This window comes from Sphaerodactylus townsendi, linkage group LG03 (genome assembly GCF_021028975.2).
Source record: "Sphaerodactylus townsendi isolate TG3544 linkage group LG03, MPM_Stown_v2.3, whole genome shotgun sequence".
Taxonomy (NCBI): Eukaryota; Metazoa; Chordata; class Lepidosauria; order Squamata; family Sphaerodactylidae; genus Sphaerodactylus; species Sphaerodactylus townsendi.
The window spans coordinates 173,782,043-173,802,129 of NC_059427.1; the positions used below are offsets into that span (position 1 = coordinate 173,782,043).

At 43.3% G+C, this 20,087-nt stretch overlaps 1 protein-coding gene across 4 annotated transcripts in view; it reads left to right on the forward strand.

Annotated features, from left to right (window-relative positions):
* LOC125429600 (SAP domain containing ribonucleoprotein) overlaps positions 1-20,087 on the forward strand; it is a 111,607-nt gene that overhangs the window by 23,521 nt on the left and 67,999 nt on the right. For all 4 annotated transcript variants that reach the window (XM_048490844.1, XM_048490846.1, XM_048490843.1 and 1 more), the window contains exons 4-7: positions 1,475-1,542; positions 7,626-7,677; positions 17,355-17,428; positions 18,891-18,919. In XM_048490844.1, coding sequence (XP_048346801.1) covers positions 1,475-1,542; positions 7,626-7,677; positions 17,355-17,428; positions 18,891-18,919 — 223 coding nt within the window. The remainder of the gene's footprint in view (positions 1-1,474; positions 1,543-7,625; positions 7,678-17,354; positions 17,429-18,890; positions 18,920-20,087) is intronic.

The following is a 20,087-nucleotide window of genomic DNA, read 5'->3' on the forward strand; positions in this document are numbered from 1 at the left end:
AGATTGCAAATGCCTTAGCAGACCAGGTGCTCAGGAGCAACAGCAGCAGAAGGCCATTGCTTTCACATCCTGCATGTGATCTCCCAAAGGCATCTGGTGGGCCACTGCAAGTAGTAGAGTGCTGGACTAGATGGACTCTGGTCTGTTCCAGCAGGCTTGTTCTTATGTTAAATATACTCATGGAGCTTAGAACTTCAGCATAGCTATAGGCTTCTTCCTGTAAACCAAATAGCTCCATGGAGACAATTAGAGAAAAGAGTAAAAGCTGAACTTGTTTTCCCCCATCCTTCCAACTCAAATAGAAGAACATAAGAAAGAGCCTGCTGGATCAGACCAGAGTCCATCTAGTCCAGCACTCTGCTACTTGCAGTGGCCCGCCAGATGCCTTTGGGAGCTCACATGCAGGATGTGAAAGCAAGGGCCTTCTGCTGCTGCTGCTGCTTCTGAGCACCTGGTCTGCTAAGGCATTTGCAATCTCAAATCAAAGAGGATCAAGATTGGTAGCCATAGATCGACTTCTCCTCCATCAATCTGTCCAAGCCCCTTTTAAAGCTATCCAGGTGAGTGGCCATCACCACCTCGTGTGGCAGCATATTCCAAAGACCAATATACTCTCTCCCCACACACATACCTCGCACTTTTAAGAATCCCAGCAGAACTCATCACAGTTTTTCTGTCTCCTCTATTTTCAGCTCTAAGAGAAACAACCTGTTGAAATTTTTATATTGACATTAAGGGGTTTTTTTGAAGATGAAATCTTAACACTGTGAGATAACAAAGTGCACTTATCTGCTCTCAAGAATTACCTACAGCACCAATTGCTCTGAGCTTTTTAGTATGTTTGCCATTTTAGCATTAAAAAAGAAAGATGTTGCTTATTGTGTATTGGGCCAACTTCTGGAACAGCATAAATATTTTGAAAACACCTAGAATATTATGTCAGGCCGTTTGGAGCTGTTTTCTGCAACGTGAAGAATTCTGTATTATTTGACGGCTCACATCTTGTTTACTAAGAGTTGTGGGCGCAGTATCTTATCACATTACCTGTTATGAGATGTCTGTTTTATCATTGAAAAAAAGGTGGGAGAGAGCATCTACCTCTTAAGGTTTAATTTTCTTGTAAGTCTACTAGAATCCATTTCGTTGGTTTGTAAAATGGCTTATTAAGCATGGATCGAATGAAAAAAACATACAAGCGTTGATTGAAATGCACAAAATGTGTAGCCAGTGGGACAATTTTTATTTTTGAATATATGCAAGCATTTTTCTGAGCCCAAGGAAATGATTGCAGGTGTTGGAATGCTACAATTCTGCAGTTCCATTCATATCCCAAGTTCCTTCGAACATGGTGGGGCTTCCTTCCAAAGCAACATGCAGTACTTGGTTGGTCATCACATCTATCGTCCACATTAGCATCTCTTGTGAAGCTCCTCTTCTCCAGGTTTACCTTTCTCTTTGTGTGATTGTATTGCAGGAGGAAGAACAGAAGCCAGTAGGCACCCCTGTCAAAGAAGAAATGCCTAAGGAGAAATCAGCTGAAGTGTAATTATCATTCATAAGCAAGCTATTGAGTTTGTATATCTCTGTCATCTGAATGCTGTCTCTGCTGTGAAGTAACGTTCATCTTATGAACATTAGCTAACTTCTTAGGCTCTTACATGGAAGAGAGCAAATCCAGATCTGTAGTAGAATAGATCAGGGAGGGCAGTAGATAATATAACAGCTGTATTTTGAAACAATTGGCCATGCTGGCAGGGGCTGATGGTATTTGTAGTCTGTGAACATCTGGAGAGCCACAGGTTGCAGACCCCTGCTGCACTAGCAGCAGAATCTTACAGCACAAGAAGAAGTCTCTGCTATTAGCAGAATAGAGTCACAGAATATTCTGTAGCCCTAGAAATTAAGCTTAATATAGATCACATGGAAATGGGCAAAACTGCTGGTTCTTTCATTCATCAGATATCTCTTTTGTAGAGTACCAGATGGATGCAATTCTTAATATAAATGTGTGTGTTTTACTTGATGCAATTACCACTTTCACCAAATATATCTGTGTTTTTGGTAATGTGGTCCAACAGTTTCAAGGGCTCTGTAAATTCTGCACGTTCTTTTAAGAATCGGAATTTTGCATCAAGGCAACACATTCTGCACCAGAAAAAAAAATGTATGTAGCCTGCATGAATGATGGGAAGTGGACTCTTGCATTTTGAAAAATTTGTGCTGCTTCTGCTAGTCTTGGAAAAGCGATAAGGAAGAATGCAAGACAGTTGAAACTCCATGAGCTAACTCTAGCAAAAACTTTTTTCTACCTCTTGTCTGTGATTTGATTGGGCACTGCTTGCACTCTCAAGTCTGCCTGCAACTTTTAGAACTAGAAGCTCATCTTTTAAAGAAGAAATTCCCTCCTTAAAGTTAATTAATGACTTCATAATGCAGTTGCATAAAAGTCACAGCCCTCGATCTTTGTCTCAAAGCTTCTGTAGGATACAAGTGTGAATCCCCTCCCCCCCCCCCCCCCGCCCGAGTTAATATTATCGCACTTCCTGCCATCTCACCATTTCCATCATCTTTCTCACCATATGTTTTAAGCATGGCATCTCAGTCTCGCTTCTGCTGAGCCTTCAGGGAAACTGTTCGCACCCCTTCCCCATCTACAAAGACAAAGCAAAGATACACAGCTTAGTTTGCCATGTTCGTTCTACATCAAGGAGCAAGCAAGTTGTAAAAAAAAGGGGGCCACCTGTGTCAACGGTATGCTTTAAAGGCTGAGAAGCAAATTGCCCATTTGTCTCAATGCCATTCATCAACCGCACATTTAAAGAGGTGCACAGCCTGTTCCTGATTCAGTTATGCAGGCAAACTCACAAACTGGGATAAGAGGTCAAGCAGGGTAAGCCGGCATCTCCCATAACAACTGCCTTTACAAAAGAAGCCCTGAATATTTCTGAGAAAAGGGAATTTAAAATAAACAAAACATAGCAGACTTTGTGAGCGCTTTCATATGATCTCTCTCCCGATGACTTTCAGTATCCTTATCAGACTCTGGCAGATGCACAGGGCCTTCCCTGTGAGTGTATTCAGTTCCATGGATATATTTTAAAGTATTTGCAAGCCTTTCCTGTGTAGCCCTGTTTGCAGATGTAAGTATCACGTTTTCTGTTTAATCCAGGGTATTAAAATCTCAGCGCCTTTATTAATTTTGCTTTTATACCCAGTGGATGGAGTATAGCTGGAATAAAGGCCAGCTCACTTTCTGGTCTTTTTTTTCCTTTTAAGCTGGAACTTGCATTTCGGAGAGTTTCTTGAAGTTAGGCTTGTACAATGGCACCGCCAGATCATAGAAAAGCCAACTGGTTTGCTCTGGGGGATGAAGCGCTATTAATATGAACAGCATTCCTGTTGATTTTACCCTATGTTGTATCTTTCCCAGTGCCTAGGAAATTAGAACATACTGCCCTTTTCTTTTATCTATCATTGTGGATAGTCACTGGAAGATTCTAGTGTGTACTGAGTGGGTAAAATCTGGCTTCTTGTTAATGTATGCGAACAGAAGGATATTGGTAAGAGGCGCAAGTTCTGTGAGCTGTTTTTTTTTATTCCTTTAAGCTACCAGACTGACTTAAGTGTGTTAGTGCCCAAATGTTGCTAGTTTATACATGAGTACCAGTAATTGAAGTTGGTATATACTATGAAAGAATAAATACAGCCCCAGGAAAATCAGTTGTTGGTTCCAGTTATGTCCACATTCACAATATGTGCTTTGGAAGATTGGTGCTGTATTCTGCACAGGTGTAAAGTCGAAGATGCTGTAACCTGGACTAGCTCCAGCCTAGCCTGATCAGGTGTCAGAAGCCTAAGCAGGGCCAGCCCTGGCAAGTATTTGGACGGGACACCTCCAAGGAATACCAAGGCCGTGAAGAGGAGGCAAGCAATGGCAAAATCACCTCCCAACATCTGTTGCCTTAAAAACCCTACAGGGTTGCCGTGTGTCAGCTGTGACTTGATGGCATTAAAAAAATTAGAAGTAATTGCTCTAGATTGACGTTAGCAAAACCAGCTGCCGTTTTCAATGGCTGATTTGTGTCTTTTATGTAAATACCCGGCGTTGCAAAGTGTGTCCATACAATAATGACAGAATTAGCCCAGATCCTATTTGATTCAACTGGAGCTTGAATTGGGAGGCTGAGATGTGAACTGTAGTGCAGTGTTTGCTCCGAGGCAGTAGGGGGTGCCCTTTCTCCGCATCACAAACCGCCAGCAGTGCTGCAGGGGTGACAAGTCCCTGGTTCCTGTTCTGAATTGCTTCCTGTGAAAAAGTAATTAAACCATTACTACCTTTCAGGGCATAAAAATGAGAAAACTGTCCAGGAATCTTGAACAAAAGCCGTCCATTTCTCTAAATGGGAGACCTTAATGAGTCAGGCTATGACCCACTGTTTTATGGGAGCTGTTTGGAGGAGGAGGACGCTGTTTCATTTAGCCTGGGAACTTCCGAACTTTGTATCTTCCTCCTTTGTTTTCCCTTGCAAGCCTAAAACCCTGTTTTCAGAGCATAAACTTTCCAGCACGCCCACTCCATTATATTTTTGTTCGGGCTGTTTATTGGCTCCCACCGCACATTGTTAAAGAAGTGTGTGTTTGAAATGGAGCAGGAGCTGACCTGGCCAAAAGTCAACCATCGCTCTCCTGTGTACTACAACAGAGCAGCCCTTTTGTGAGTGTGCGGCCATAAAAAAAATAATAAAGAGCCTTGGGGGCACACAACGCAGGCATGGTGCTTCTGGTTAGAGAAGACTGCACAGTGTACAACTGACAGAGGTTCTTTACAGTTGCGCTGGTGGTGTGTGATTACATGCCGAGTACAGCCTCATTTATTTAGGCGGCACAGGGATAGTCAGATGCTTGAATAATTAGAAGTTTGGATAAGTCGTCCAGCTTACATTGACTTGCAGGAGAAGCAGTGAATGTGGACCGTGATGTTCTTGGAAGTCTCTTGATAACGAATCCTAAGAGAACGTAAGAACAAGCCTGCTGGATCAGACCAGAGTCCATCTAGTCCAGCACTCTGCTACTCGCAGTGGCCCACCAGGTGCCTTTGGAAGCTCACCTGCAGGAGGTGAAAGCAATGGCCTTCTGCTGCTGCTGCTGTTGCTGCTCCTGAGCACCTGGTCTGCTAAGACATTTGCAATCTCAGATCAAGGAAGATCAAGATTGGTAGCCATAGATTGACTTCTCCTCCATCAATCTGTCCAAGCCCCTTTTAAAGCTATCCAGGTGAGTGGCCATCACCACCTCCTGTGGCAGCATATTCCAAACACCAATCACACGTTGCGTGAAGAAGTGTTTCCTTTTATTAGTCCTAATTCTTCCCCCCAGCATTTTCAATGGATGCCCCCTGGTTCTAGTATTGTGAGAAAAAGAGAAAAAAATCCTCATTCTTTGTCAGTACCCTGTTCTCTTCCCATGCTTAGGAGTTGAATGACATCTGTTTTACTCAGAGTTGAAGATAATTTCATTCCTCTCAACGCTATGGAGATAATTGAGAATCAGGCAGGGGCGTCAGCATATAAAAAACAGCGAGAAACTAACAAGCTACTTGTTTTCTTGGTTGTGTATCAGTGCTCGGGCAGGGCTGAAGACCGTTTTTGGTCAAGACCCTGTCTGGTGCTTCCTGAAACTTTTGAGCTTTTCCCTTGCATCCCATGATCTTTTTGTCCTAGAATCCCATGCATATAAATATTGCCTTCCAGAGTTCATTGCAATCTTAGACTTGTTTAGGTTCAGCACATTACTTTATCACATATTTTCCCAGCTGATTACCCGACTTGCCGAATAATCAGGTTTCTTCTGGCTGTATTTTTGGGTATGTTGAGCAGTTTCTCGTTAGGGGTTTTAAAAAGATTTTCTTTCTGCCTTCAAAACTAAATTTATGCAATGACATTTTTCTCTTACATTTCCCTATCTGTAATTTCCCTAGATATATGCATAAACTTAGCATTATGTCCCTGTGTTTGTCTGAAAAACATATTATTTATAACCCAATGAAATATTTTATCGCAGTTGTTGATTTTGTATCTAATTTCTCACATTCTTACTAGTTTTCCAGCACATGCTGTACGCATCAGCTTGTATCAGGTAGGAATTAGCTGCTCCTTGCCTTAGTCTTCCCTGCTGACACTCAGCCTCCGAGGCTGCAGGCAGAGGGAGGGCAGTTCAATTTGCTAGGAGGGTCTGGACCAGGGGTCTGCAACCTGTGGCTCTGCAGATATTCATGGACTACAATTCCCATCAGCCCCTGCCAGCATGGCCATGAACATCTGGAGAGCCACAGGTTGCAGACCCCTGGTCTGGACTCACCTCACCACTTGAAGACCTCCCCCTTGGGTCTGTTTCTGGAAAGTTGCATTCACAAGCCCTGGAGTCCAGACACTACTTCCGTAGAGCAGTCAAAGGTTTATTCCAGGAAATAATAACAAACTTTCTTGTCCAGCAGAAACAATGGTTAAAACCATGTCCAAGAAAACTAATTACAAAATCCAACAAGGCCTTGAGAAGGGAGAAGTGAACGGAGCAGAGGGTAAACTCATTTCAGGGTAAAACACAGCCCCCCCTTCCTTGCAGTTCCAAAGACTTAAGAAACTTTTCATCTTAATACTTAATATTAATATAGATAGAAAAGTAGGGCTCAGGGATAGGTGGAAATTAGTCGCTGATCTTAAGTGTCTTTGAGCCCTCACAGCATGTATTTGGACACAGACCACCATTGCTGTAGTTGTGTGTAAAATACTGCCATCTCACAGCCGTCTTACGGTGGTCCCAGCAGGGGGATTTCAAGTCAAGTAAGAAGGAAAAGTGGTTGGCCATTGCTTTCTTCTGCAGAGCCTTCCTTGCTGGTCGCTCTTCCAATTACCTGTCCTGCTTAGTGTTCCAGATCTGCTGAGATTGGGCTATGCCATGCTGCCTCCCTTGACACAAGCTACCCCCCCAACCCCCCCCCCCCCACATCTTTCTCCTGGCATCTTTCAAAATTTCTCTGACGAGTTTTGGTCAGTGAACTTAACCAGGTGGAATGTATTATACAGGTTATCTTTTGATGGTAACGTGGCAGAAGCTGGAGGGAATGCCACATGAGATGCTCAGAATCGGCACTCAGGGTCAGTTTAGTCCAGTGGTTCTCAACCTGTGGGTCGCGACCCCTTTGGGGGTCGAACGACCCTTTCACAGGGGTCGCCTAAGACTCTCTGCATCAGTGTTCTCCATCTGTAAAATAGATAAATGTTAGGGTTGGGGGGTCACCACAACATGAGGAACTGTATTAAAGGGTCGCAGCATTCGGAAGGTTGAGAACTACTGGTTTCGTCCTTCAGGTACTCCAGGCATCAAAAAATCCTGACTTGGCTACAGATGGAACATGGAGGTACCAAACCCTTTATCTATTAAAGGGGGAACCTGTATCCAGCGGTCACTCCTTGTAGCGTGCTCCAATCGTTAAACATAGATGGCTTCAGTGTGCATAATTTTTTCAAAATTCCATTGAAAGTTTAAAAGACTTTTGTCCACATCAGATGGGAGCGGCAAGCTAAAACCATGTGTGTGGCTCTGATCGATCTTGTTTGCCTTTTTAGGGGTGCAGAAAAGAAAGTGGTGAAGATTACTTCAGAAATTCCACAGATGGAGGTAAGTCTTCCTCTTGATAATCTGACTGCTCATTTTAACCTGTAGGCATCCACATTTAGATGGTTAAATCTGATCTCCGCATGTAGCTGAGACACGAGCAATTTTTCATAATGGGTTTGACTCAGTTTTCCAGCCTCTGGTTGGTTCAGGGGCGTAATGCCCATTGGGCAAGGTGGGCAGCTGCCCAGGGCATCACCTTGTGGGGGGCACCAAAAATGCAGGGTTCGTTTTTGGGTATTTTCAGTGGTTTTCTGTTTTTGGCCTGCAGGGGGTGCATTTTTAGACATATCACCACCAAAATTTCAGCGTATCATCAGGAAACTGTCCTTATGCTACCCCCCAAGTTTGGTGCAGTTTGGTTCAGGGAGTCCAAAGGTATAGACTCCCAGAGGGGGTGCCCTCATCCCCATTGTTTCCAATGGGAGCTAATAGGAGATGGAGGCTACACCTTTGAGGATCCATAACTTTGGCCTCCCTGAACCAAACTGTACCAAACCTGGGAAGTATCATTAGAAATGTGTATCCTTCAGAAATGAGTATCCTTCCTTCAGAAATGAGTATCCTTCAGAAATGTGCCCCCCGCAGCCTGCAACCCCCATTGACAGCAATGCAGAAAACTCAATGCAGAACAAAGATTCTTGGACAAATTTCTGGGATGTTCCTGCAGGGGGCGCATTTTTTGACGTATCGGCACCAACATTTCAGGGTATCATCTGAAGACTGTCCTGATGGCACCCCCCAAGCTTGGTGCAGTTTGGTTTAGGGGGGGCCAAAGTTATGGACCCTTTGAGGGTATAGCTGTACCAAACTGCACCAAACCTAGGGAATATCATTAGGGCAGTCTCCAGATGATACCCTGACATGCTGTCAATGGGGGTTGCAGGCTGGGGGGGGGGGGGGCACATTTCTGAAGGCACAGTCTCAAACTTTCAGGGTCTCATCAGGAGACTGCCCTAATGATACTCCGCAGGTTGGGTGCAGTTTGGTACAGGTGGGCCAAAGTTATGGACCCTCAAAGGGGGTGCCCCCATCCCCCATTCTTTCCAATGGGAGCTAAGGAGATGGGGGCTACCCTTTTGAGGGTCCATAACTTTGTCACCACTGAACCAAACTGCACCAAACTTGGGGGGTAGCATAAGGACAGTCTCCTGATGATACACTGAAATTTTGGTGGCGATATGTCTAAAAATGCACCCCCTGCAGGCACCAATGACCTGGTGCAAAAAAAAAAATTTTTGTTCGTGGTGGGGTGGCCGCCCATGGTGGGGAGGCATCCAACTCAGGTTTTGCCCAGGGGTCCGGTTTGCCTCGTTACGCCCCTGGGTTGGTTGGTTGGCACGTTGCCAGTTTGCCACTCTACATACATAAAACCTTTATTAGGCATAATACCAATATAACAACCAGCATTATCCAGGCAAATGTTCCATACATAAAACCATCTGTTTTAATTTGAGTTTTGTTGTTGTGGATCTGGTTGTATCATGCGAGCCTAGCCTGTCCGCCCTATGACCTCTGCAACAGAGTTGGAGATATGAATCTTGCCTGCCTAATGTGCAAGATTCATAGAATCCTAGAATCATAGAGTTAGAAGAGACCACGAGGGCCATCAAGTCCACCCCCTGCCACCAGGAACACACAATCAAAGCACTCCCGACATATGATCACCCATCCTCTGTTTAAAAACCTCCAGAAAAGGAGACCCCACCACTCTTCAGTTCCACTGTCGAACAGCCCTGACTGTCAGAAAATTCTTCCTAGTGTTTAGATGGAATCTCTTTTCCTGCACCTTGAATTCATATCTCCAACTCTGTTGCGGTCAGTAGATGAAAGCAACCTATGATGTCTTTGTGTGAAAATTTTTTTTACAGATGGGTTATGCCCTGTATAGCTGTAAGCTTGGCTTTCCTTCAAGGGAATGAAAGTGGCTGATGAGTTATTGGGAAACTTGGCGTACTTCCTGCCCCCTTACAGTTGCTCGGCTTTCTATAATCCTTCATTTCCATTGTTGTCCATTGTACTTCCCATAACTGGTGAACCTGATGTGAAAACGCAGTCTGTCTCCCTGCTGTTGAACAGCCACGTCTAAAACTTAATCTGTAAACTGACCACAGTTCGGGATGGCTGATGTCACCAATTACCGATGACTGCTTCAGTGGGGCAGTGTAAATAGAAACATAATTTTGAAATGGAGCTGGCGGTGGAATGACGTCTTCCAAACGTTGTGGGAAGCCTTTGTCAACAGATCATTAAATTCTTTTACTACGTTCTCTCTTTCTTCTCCTGCTTTCAGTTTGCGACTTTGCCAAGCTCTATTCGACTAAAAGCAGTTGATGTTTTATAAACCTCTAGAACCACAGAGTGTTAACTGCCTTTCAATTGACGCATGAAGGTACTTGATGCGTGATGACTTTCCCAGAACTCCAGGGTTTCATTCCCATCTCTGTCATAGATGGTACTATACCTGAACTCCCTAAGGGTCACAGGAGGTTCAGTTAGTTACCTCCTGAGGTCAGATTTGCCTGTTTAGGAAGAAAATGTCTATTCAAAATAAACTATGTAGAGTGGGCAAATATACTGCTTACAAGAATTAGTAGTAGGATGAGTTCACCATGAGTTAACATGTTCATGAGTGTTGGGGGCTAATAGTGTATTGTACAGTAGGTTATTTTCATTTGCTAGTCATAAATATTCTGTAAACTTCAAAAGGAATTCTAGATGAGAGTTTGGGTATTAGGAGTTATCTGTCTCACTGAAGCATGCTGTTTCTGTTTAATAGAGGAAAATCATTGCTAAATGTCTTAGCTTTCTTCCAAAAGCAGATTTAGCTTGAATCATGTATTCCATGTAAAATTACTAAATGCAATATGCCGTCATAGCAGTGGACAAGGCATCTGGGCCAGGAAGAACAGAGTGACTCTGGTGTTCATTTTGGAGGGCTTTTCTCAAAGCCACATCTTTTAAAACAGTGTATTTTTAACAGGGGTTTGCAGGGGTTATCTCTTTTTCTCCTTAAGGCTACTAGGAGCTGAGACTGCTGGAGGTGGGGCTTAACAGGGGTTAACAGTCTTTAGTTTAGTCTCTGGGACCAGCGCCGCGCGCCGCAATTTCTTTCTTTTTTCTTTTTTAAAATAAATAAATTAATTAATTAATAAGGACATTTCTTGAGGGATAGTAGGTACAGATAGCTCCAAGGGGCACTGACTAAAAGTTTAATATCTAAATATCTAAACAAAAGCAGATATGAAGGCAGGAAGCCAGCAGGGAGATGGGGGCTTGCCAGTGTTTTGCACTGAGTGTCACATGTATGACTATCTGCCACTAGGCCAGAAGTCGTGGGTGTGCCCTCGCTGCAATGAGCTCCTGGCACTCAAGGAACGTGTCCGTTCTCTTGAAGCCAAGGTGGCAGACCTGGAGAAGCTGAGAGAGGCAGAGAGGGCAACAAACAAGGCTTTCAGGGACCTAGCAGCCGGGTCCCACTCCCAAGGTGACATCTCTTCAGATGTCATGGAGAATGAGAGTCTGGGTGACAGAGGGTGCCAGTCTGAGGTGGGGGAAGATGCTCCCTTAGATGGGATCCCTTCCTTAACTGGTGATCAGCTATCCTCTCGCGACTGAGGATACCCCTCGGGAGGTGGGGGGCCCCCTTGTAGTGGGTGATTCGATCATCAGGAATATAGAGAGTTGGGTTTGTGACAGGCGTGATGACCGCATGGTGACTTGCCTGCCTGGTGCGAAGGTTGCGGATGTCACGCTACGGCTAGATAGGCTGTTAGACAGTGCTGGGGTGGAGTCAGCAGTTGTGGTCCACATGGGTACCAGTGACATTGGGAAATTTAGCCGAGAGGTTCTGGAAGCTAAATTTAGGCTGCTAGGAAAAAGGTTAAAATCCAGGACCCCCAAGGTGGCATTCTCTGAAATGCTACCTGTTCCACGCGCAGGGTGAGCTAGGCAAGCGGAGATACAGGGTCTCAATGCGTGGATGAGAAGGTGGTGCAAGGCAGAGGGTTTCAGATTTGTCAGGAACTGGGGAACCTTTTGGGATAAGGCAGGCCTGTACAAAAGGGACGGGCTTCATCTTAACCAAAGAGGAACCAGGCTGCTGGCGCTCAACATTAAAAAGGTGGCAGAACAGCTTTTAAACTGATTCCTGGAAGAAAGCCGACAGGAGCTGAGGTGACTTCGGTTCGGAATACAGAGTCCATGGGGATGCAGACAGAGAAGGAGGTTTTTTTAAATCAACCACATACAAGTGAGGAACATAGCAATGTGATAAGTGATAGTGTCTACAAAAGGCTAGAGGGCAAAACACATAAATCCCAGGTTAGGGACAGAGACAGAGTATACAAGTGTCTCTATGCTAATAGTAGAAGCATCGACCTAAAAAAATGGGGAGCTGGAGTACAGACTTTTGAAGGAGGACATTGATATAGTGGGCATCACAGAGACATGGTGGAATGAGGAGAACCAGTGGGATGCTGGTTATCCCCAGGTTACAGGCTCTTAAGAAGGGAAGGATAGGACAGAGGCGTTATTGGGGGTGGGGTGGCCCTCTACATCAAAGCAGAGCATAGTGCCTTCACATAAGAGAAATAGACAATGCAGGGGAGCTGATTCCCTTCTACAGAAGCACATGTGGATATCAATACCAGGGGTGAAGTATAGTTTAACATTAGGAATATATTATCGTCCCCCTGACCAAAAGCGCGACAAGAGGATTCTGGAGATGATGGAAAAAAAAAAGAAATTAGAGAGGCCAACAAAAGCAAAATGTCGTGGGTGAATGGGCGTGATTTTAACTATCCCCATATAAACTGGAAAAATGCATGTTCAGGTCATAGTAAGGAGAGAACATTCCTGGATATGCTAAATGACTGTGGCTTAGAGCAGATGGTTGTAGTGGTGAACCAACCAGGGGAGATGTGATCCTAGATCTAATTCCTATGTGGGGACCCAGGACCTGGTGCGGGAAGTCAGTGTTGATGAGCCGAGTAGGGAACAAGCGACTCACAATGCTGTCAGATTCCAGCATCTCTGCATGCGAACAAGAGACTACCACTAATGTAGGTACATCCGCACTCAGAAAGGGAAATTTCTCAAAGATGAGGGGAATAGTGCGCAGGAAGCTGAAAGGGAAAATCAAGAGAGTCAAAAATGTCCAAGGTGCTTGGAGGTTATTTAAAAACACACTCTTAAAAGCTCAACTGGAATGTGTTCCAGAGGGTGGGAAAAGCAGCTTCAGTCCAAAAGAAAGCCACCATGGTTAACAAGGGACGTTGAGGAAATTATTAGGGGAAAAAAGATGTCTTTAGAAAATGGAAGTCCAACTTAACTGATAAAGAATACCAGAGAGAACACAAATGGTGGCAAAAGAGAAGCAAGTTAGCTGTAAGGGAGGCAAAAAAGGATTATGAGGAACGCATGGCTGTGAACATCAAAACCAGCAACAAACAGTTCTTCAAGTACATCAAAAGCAGAAAGCCAGCAAGGGAAGCGGTAGGCCCGTTAGATGACAAAGGAACAAAGGGTGTGCTAAAAGATGACAGGAAAATTGCAGAAAAGCTGAATGAATTCTTTGCATCTGTCTTCACCCAAGAGGAGGTGAGGAAAATTCCTGCACCTGAACCAAGCTTCTTAGGAGGCGAATCCGAGGAACTAACGAAGATAGTGGTAGACAAGGAAGAAGTTCTGGCAGCCATTGATAAACTAAATGCTACCAAATCCCCTGGCCCAGATTGCATTCACCCAAGAGTTCTTAAAGAGCTCAAGCATGAAATTGCTGATCTTCTCACTTTAATATGCAACTTATCCTTGAAATCAGGCTCCATCCCTGAAGACTGGAAGATGGCCAATGTCACACCAATCTTTAAGAAAGGATCTAGGGGGGGACCCGGGAAATTACAGGCCAGTCAGTTTGACATCTGTTCCTGGTAAATTAGTAGAATCTGTCATTAAAGATAAAATTATAAACATGTACAAAAGCAAAACCTGCTGAGAAAGAGTCAGCATGGCTTTTGCAGAGGCAAATCCTGTCTTACAAACTTACTAGAGTTCTTTGAGGATGTAAATAGGCATGTGGATAAGGGGGAACCAGTGGACATTGTCTACTTGGATTTCCAAAAGGCTTTTGACAAAGTTCCTCACCAGAGACTATTGAGAAAACTCAGCAATGAAGGAATACGAGGGGAAGTCCTCCTATGGATTAAAAACTGGTTGAGAAACAGGAAGCAAAGAGTGGGTGTAAATGGAAAATTCTCACAATGGAGAGATGTCGGGAGTGGTGTCCCCAAGGATCCGTTTTGGGACCAGTGCTCTGTAACCTATTCATAAATGACCTGGAAGTAGGGGTGGGTAGCGTGGTGGCCAAGTTTGCAGATGATACCAAATTATGTAGGGTGGTGAGAACCACAAAGGATTGCGAGGAGCTCCAAGCGGACCTTGATAAATTAGGTGAGTGGGCTAAGAAATGGCAAATGCAGTTCAATGTAGCAAAATGCAAAGTGATGCACATAGGCGCAAAAAATCCAAACTTCACATACACGCTACAGGGGTCAGTGCTATCAGTCACAGACCAGGAAAGGGATTTGGGCGTCTTAATTGATAGTTCCATGGGAATGTCAACTCAATGTATGGCAGCTGTGAAAAAGGCAAACTCTATGCTGGGGATAATCAGGAAAGGAATTGATAATAAAACTGCAAAGATTGTCATGCCCTTATATAAAGACACGTGGTGCTGACGCCACACTTGGAGTACTGTGTTCAGTTCTGGTCACCACATCTCAAAAAGGATATTGAAGAGATAGAAAAAGTGCAGAGAAGGGCAACGAGGATGATTGAGGGACTGGAGCACCTTCCTTATGAGGAAAGGCTGCAGCGTTTGGGACTCTTTAGTTTGGAGAGGAGACGTCTGAGGGAAGATATGATTGAAGTCTATAAAATTATGCATGGGGTAGAAAATGTTGACAGAGAGAAATTTTTCTCTCTTTCTCACAATACTAGAACCAGGGGGCATTCATTGAAAATGCTGGGGGGGAAGAATTAGAACTAATAAAAGGAAACACTTCTTCACGCAACGTGTGATTGGTGTTTGGAATATGCTGCCACAGGAGGTGGTGATGGCCACTAACTTGGATAGCTTTAAAAGGGGCTTGGACAGATTTATGGAGAAGTCAATCTATGGCTACCAATCTTGATCCTCTTTGATCTGAGATTGCAAATGCCTTAACAGTCCAGGTGCTCGGGAGCAACAGCCGCAGAAGGCCATTGCTTTCACATCCTACATGTGAACTCCCAAAGGCACCTGGTGGGCCACTGCGAGTAGCAGAGAGCTGGACTAGATGGACTCTGGTCTGATCCAGCTGGCTTGTTCTTATGTTCTTATGTTCTTATGTCATGTTTATGAGACTCCGTACAAGCACACGATCTTGGGTTCAAACCAATGTTCTGTGAAACAATTTCTGTTGTTTTTTTTTTAAAAGAAACTTTAAAAAAACCTTTCCAAATCATTTGTGAGCAGTTTGAATTGACCCTTGCTTCCTGTAGCTCAGAGGGAATGTTACTTGCTCACTTCGTAGTTACGCAGGCCTGCCGCTTATGTACCTTCTGGTCAGAGATTCTTCTTGGATGAAATCGACAACTTTTTCTGCCTCTTGCTTGGCATGCCTCAGCACCACATTTTAATTACGCTAATTGAGAAAAAAAACAAAACCCTACTTCTGTTTCATCCTATCACCAAGTTAATTCACAATTGCTGACAAATTCCCTCCCATACTGAATAATAGGCAGCTCAGTCTTCAAATTCCAGTGCTAGAGTCAGTCTTGTTGAAGTGAGAGTAGAAAATGCTTTAAGGGACCTGAAGGACGGTTTGGATTAACCTTTGGGCTCATCTAGTTGAGATGCCCCTGTCGATGGAAAACAGCTATAAATGTTCCCTTCTTTCTAGGCAAGTTAACCTCTTTCCAGAAGGTCTTGCTCATAGGCCAAATTTGCCCATAGCAATTGGAGCATGAGATGGGATACTATGTATTTTGGCTGAGGAGGGAGCTCATTAAAAACGAGTTATAAGTGTCCTATGCTTGCAAGGACATTTGGCCACACTGTTCTGTCTGCCTCCTCTCTTTGGAGAGAGGGTTGCTCTAATATTTTTGGTAGTTTAGAAGCTTAATTAAAGGGGAATAATTCATAACTTTCATGCAAAGGTGTGGTGGGTCACAGAAGCCATGTGGGGAGAGTAAGAGGCCTTATACCAAAAAATCACAAGGGGGACTGATAGGGTGGACTTGACTGTTGTCAGCACATTGTAATTGCACTTTAGAAAAGTTAAGGCAGAAGCATCCATTAAAGTAAACTAGTGACTCTTAATGTAACAATAGAAAGACACCGGGCATCGTATTTTAAGTGAGGCCTCATTATGGATAAAACCACGTCAAGGATCCTGTTTGACTTACAGGTCAGAAAGAGCAGAACAGCTTACAATACCACCCTAAGTAGATTTACACCTTTCTGAGTCCTTTGATGTCAGTGGGCTTAGAAGGGTGTAGCTCTGCTTAGGGTAGCATTGTTAATTGTGCTTCAGGGAAGAGTTTGTGGGGAGGGGATGTTTCCTCCGAGAATAATTTGCAGTTTTCACCAATGAGACTAAGGAAAAGAGTCATGTAGTCAGTCAACTTGAAGTGCCCCCTTGAGCTATCTTCTAATTTCCTTTCCACTGAATAAGTAAACGTTTCTGTCAGAATTTTGTTCACCATAGATTTTGGCTTCTTCGCTCTCTTTAAACGTCAATCTTCCCTTCTCAGTTTTCAGTCATGTCTCACACATGTTCTTTTTTTATATACTTAAAAAGTTTTAATATTACATTATTGCATTAAACATTAAATATTAGACATTCTAATAATAAGCATTTTCATTGAAATAGACTGGTGTGTTTTCCCCCCCATTAAACTATAGTTTATTAACTGTTTAAAAAAATTCTCTATTCTGGTCTAAGCAACATTATGTGGTAGCCAGAAGATGCATCCTAGAAACAGTCTGTTTTTGGGTATATACTAGTGTGAAACATTAATAATCAGTAGGAAGTAACCTATTGAGGTGTTTACATTTGTCTCTCTGCATTCATATAAGTGGTGGTGTCATCATGTCTGGTACATTAGAAATGGGCATGTGAATTAGCACAAGCCCATTTCTAATGTACCAGACACAATGACACCACCACTTATATGAATGGGGAAAGACAAACGTAAACACCTCAGTAGGTCTGTGTGCCAATCTTGGCTTATATTTGATTGCACCAAATAAATAAAATAGACATTGCTGAATTCAGAGAAACTAGGTTGAGTAATAGAAGTTGCTAGACTCTAAAACCTTTACTGCAAGTTTGCTTCGCTAACAACTAGAGTTGAGTTCAGTTTAGATGTAAATATTGGTGCTATTGGACGCATTTGTGCAGGCTTATCTGAATAGAATCAACTTCCTTCTTGTGAATCAAATGAAAGTAAGTAATACTTCCTTCCCTCTGCTTATGTGGCTCCAAATTGGGAGGATAAATAGTTCTTTTTAATGGTCAGAGATGGACAGTAACAGTAACTATACAGATATGTGGTAGTCTAGAACTGGAACATACTCTTTTTCTATGGTGTTTGCATCACATTTGTGTTTGCTGATTTGTTGTCTCTTACAATAGAGAATGCAGAAACGGGCAGAGAGATTCAATGTCCCTGTAAGTTTGGAAAGCAAGAAAGCTGCGAGAGCAGCCCGGTAAGTCTGCGATTGTGATATTGGCACTCTTTGCTGCCGTACTGAGGAAAGTTTTTGTTAAGTTATATTTAAGTAGGTTGTGCAGAATCACTGGGGGATACGTGGAAGTGGAATCATGGGTTGCAGCATAGGCACTCTGTTGCTTTGTAAAGATCTGAATAGGATGTAGTAATACCTTTAAATGTCCTGTCCCAGGTAGGAGTGCATCCCTCCCTCGCAGATGCCAAAACGAGCACAAAATTGCATATCAAAATTGCACATTTAATCCCTTTCATAAAAAAACAAATATTATAACCTTAAATGGAATAAATTGTTTAAATGCTGATATTATTATATACAGGTGGGCACCCACAAGAAACTTGTGGGAGTAGCCATCCCATTTTGCTCCCCTAGCTTCCTCCCCTTCCCTTCCCTCGCCTCCATCTCCTTTACCTGCAGGCTCTTCTCCCCTCACCCATAGCCCTGTTTTTGGCAGTGGGCACCAAGTGTCTCTCTGCCCACAGCCTGTTTTCAGTGTCTGCACCCAGAGCAGTCCAGGCGAACATGCCGACGCACACCCCACTCCCTCAGTGGCTTGCATGGACTGCTGCAGGTGGGAACTTCAGGGTTTCCCCCACCTTCCATCTCTTTTTCTCAGTGGCTCTTCTGAACTGGTCTGGGCTGGCACAGAACTGAGTTCAGGCCTCTACTGGGCCCATCACAGCTACCAGGCTGTGCCACTGCTGCCAGCCTGAGGTAAGGGCATTCTTTGCATTTGTTCAGAGAACCCATGTTTTTATATCATTTTTTCTGAAGGTTTAGGGCAGAGGTCTGCAACCTGCGGCTCTCCAGATGTTCATGGACTACAATTCCCATCAGCCCCTACCAGCATGGTTTAGGGGGTCCCTGGTTTAGGGGGTCCCCCAAATCTGCAGAAGCATCTGTTTGAGATAAGGGTGGCCCTGGTCCATAGATTTAGCTATCTTCAGATAGGGAATTACTTGGGAATTCCTAAAACACTTGGGAATTAGATATATGGAGGTCATGTTCCCTGTTTTGTACTTCTTGTATCCATGAGTACCATAGATATACAGACAAAAGGTATCAAGTTAAAAAGAAAATGTGTAATGCAAAAGCCTGTCTCTGACCATTGCATTCCATGATTGTCATAGTCTGTGTTCAGTGTTTTGAGCCTTGTGAATTTTGAGTAGTCATTACCAAATGTGGAATGGCAAATAATTTACCACAAGGAAGGATAGTCGAAATTATACTTTATTGGCACTCTTCTGGTGTTTCATCATTGAAGTTATGCTATAGGCAGAGAACCCACTGTTGGCTAATCTGATCCAAGAACCACTTAAGCACGTTTTAGAAGAGTTGTTCACAATTCATAAACTGTCATTACAATGTTTTCCACTTTTTTTTTACAAGCTGGAATCTAAACTTTGGAGTCCGTAACTGACTCTGCACTTTTTTCCCACAGGTTTGGTATGCCTGCAGCTTCTGCTAAAGGTATGCAAGTGTCTGCAGCCCTTCTTTGAAATGACTGTTTGGGATCTTTTCAGATTTCTGCCTCTTTCCAAATACCACGGGAACTTGGAGCAAAGAATGAAGAAAAGTTGCCTTTGTGATATTTTGGGTGCTGTTAGCAATGCCTGGGTTCTCGGTGTCGCTTCCCATTAGAAGTTTTGAGAATTGGCAATACTAATTTTATATTAATTGATATTGGGAGAAAATTCTGAAAATTTAATTATGTATATACTTGTGTATAAGTCGACCCACATGTAAGTCGAGGCACCTAATTTTACCACAAAAAACTGGGAAAACTTATTAACTCGCGTATAAGTCAAGGGTGGGAAATGCAGCAGCTACTGGTAAATTTCAAAAATAAAAATAGATACCAATAAAATTACATTAATTGAGGCATCAGTAGGTTAAATGTTTTTGAATATTTATTTCAAAGAAAAACAGTAAACTAGCTCTGTAAGTGGAAAAGAGGGTCAACAAGAACAATATGGTATCAACAATAACTTTAAAAGTACAAAAGCCTTAACTTTTTTGTAAGGAAGGGTTTTAAACAATGCATCTTAGAATAAAAACTGGAATGAACATGCCTGTTCACTGTGACTCAAAACTACCCTGCTTTTTAAAAGAATAGTTCATTATTTTTAGTGTACATATTTTTAAAATTGCACATGGTAGGTGTCATTTTAGAAGGAAAATTCACACAACTTGTCAGGGGAGGAATGTTTATGTTAGCAGTACCAACATTTCAGAATATCTTTAGGAGACCCTCCTGATGATACCACCCAGGTTTGGTGAAGTTTGGTTCAGGGGGTCCAAAGTTATGGACCCGCAAAATGGTAGCCCCATCTACTATTAGCTCCCATTGGAAACAATGGGGGATGGGGGCACCCCCTTTGGGGATCCATAACTTTGGAACCCCCGAAACAAACTTTACCAAACTTCACTGGTATCATCAGGAGAGTATCTTGAAAAATTCTTGAAATTTTGGTGCCGCTAGCCTAAAAACTGCGCCCCCTGGTGGCCGACAAAATAAAAACTCTAAAATATTTTTTTAAGTACACCTGACTTGTGTATAAGTCGAGGGGGGCTTTTTCAGCACAAAAAATGTGCTGAAAACTCGACTTATACATGAGTATATATGGTAACTGTATAC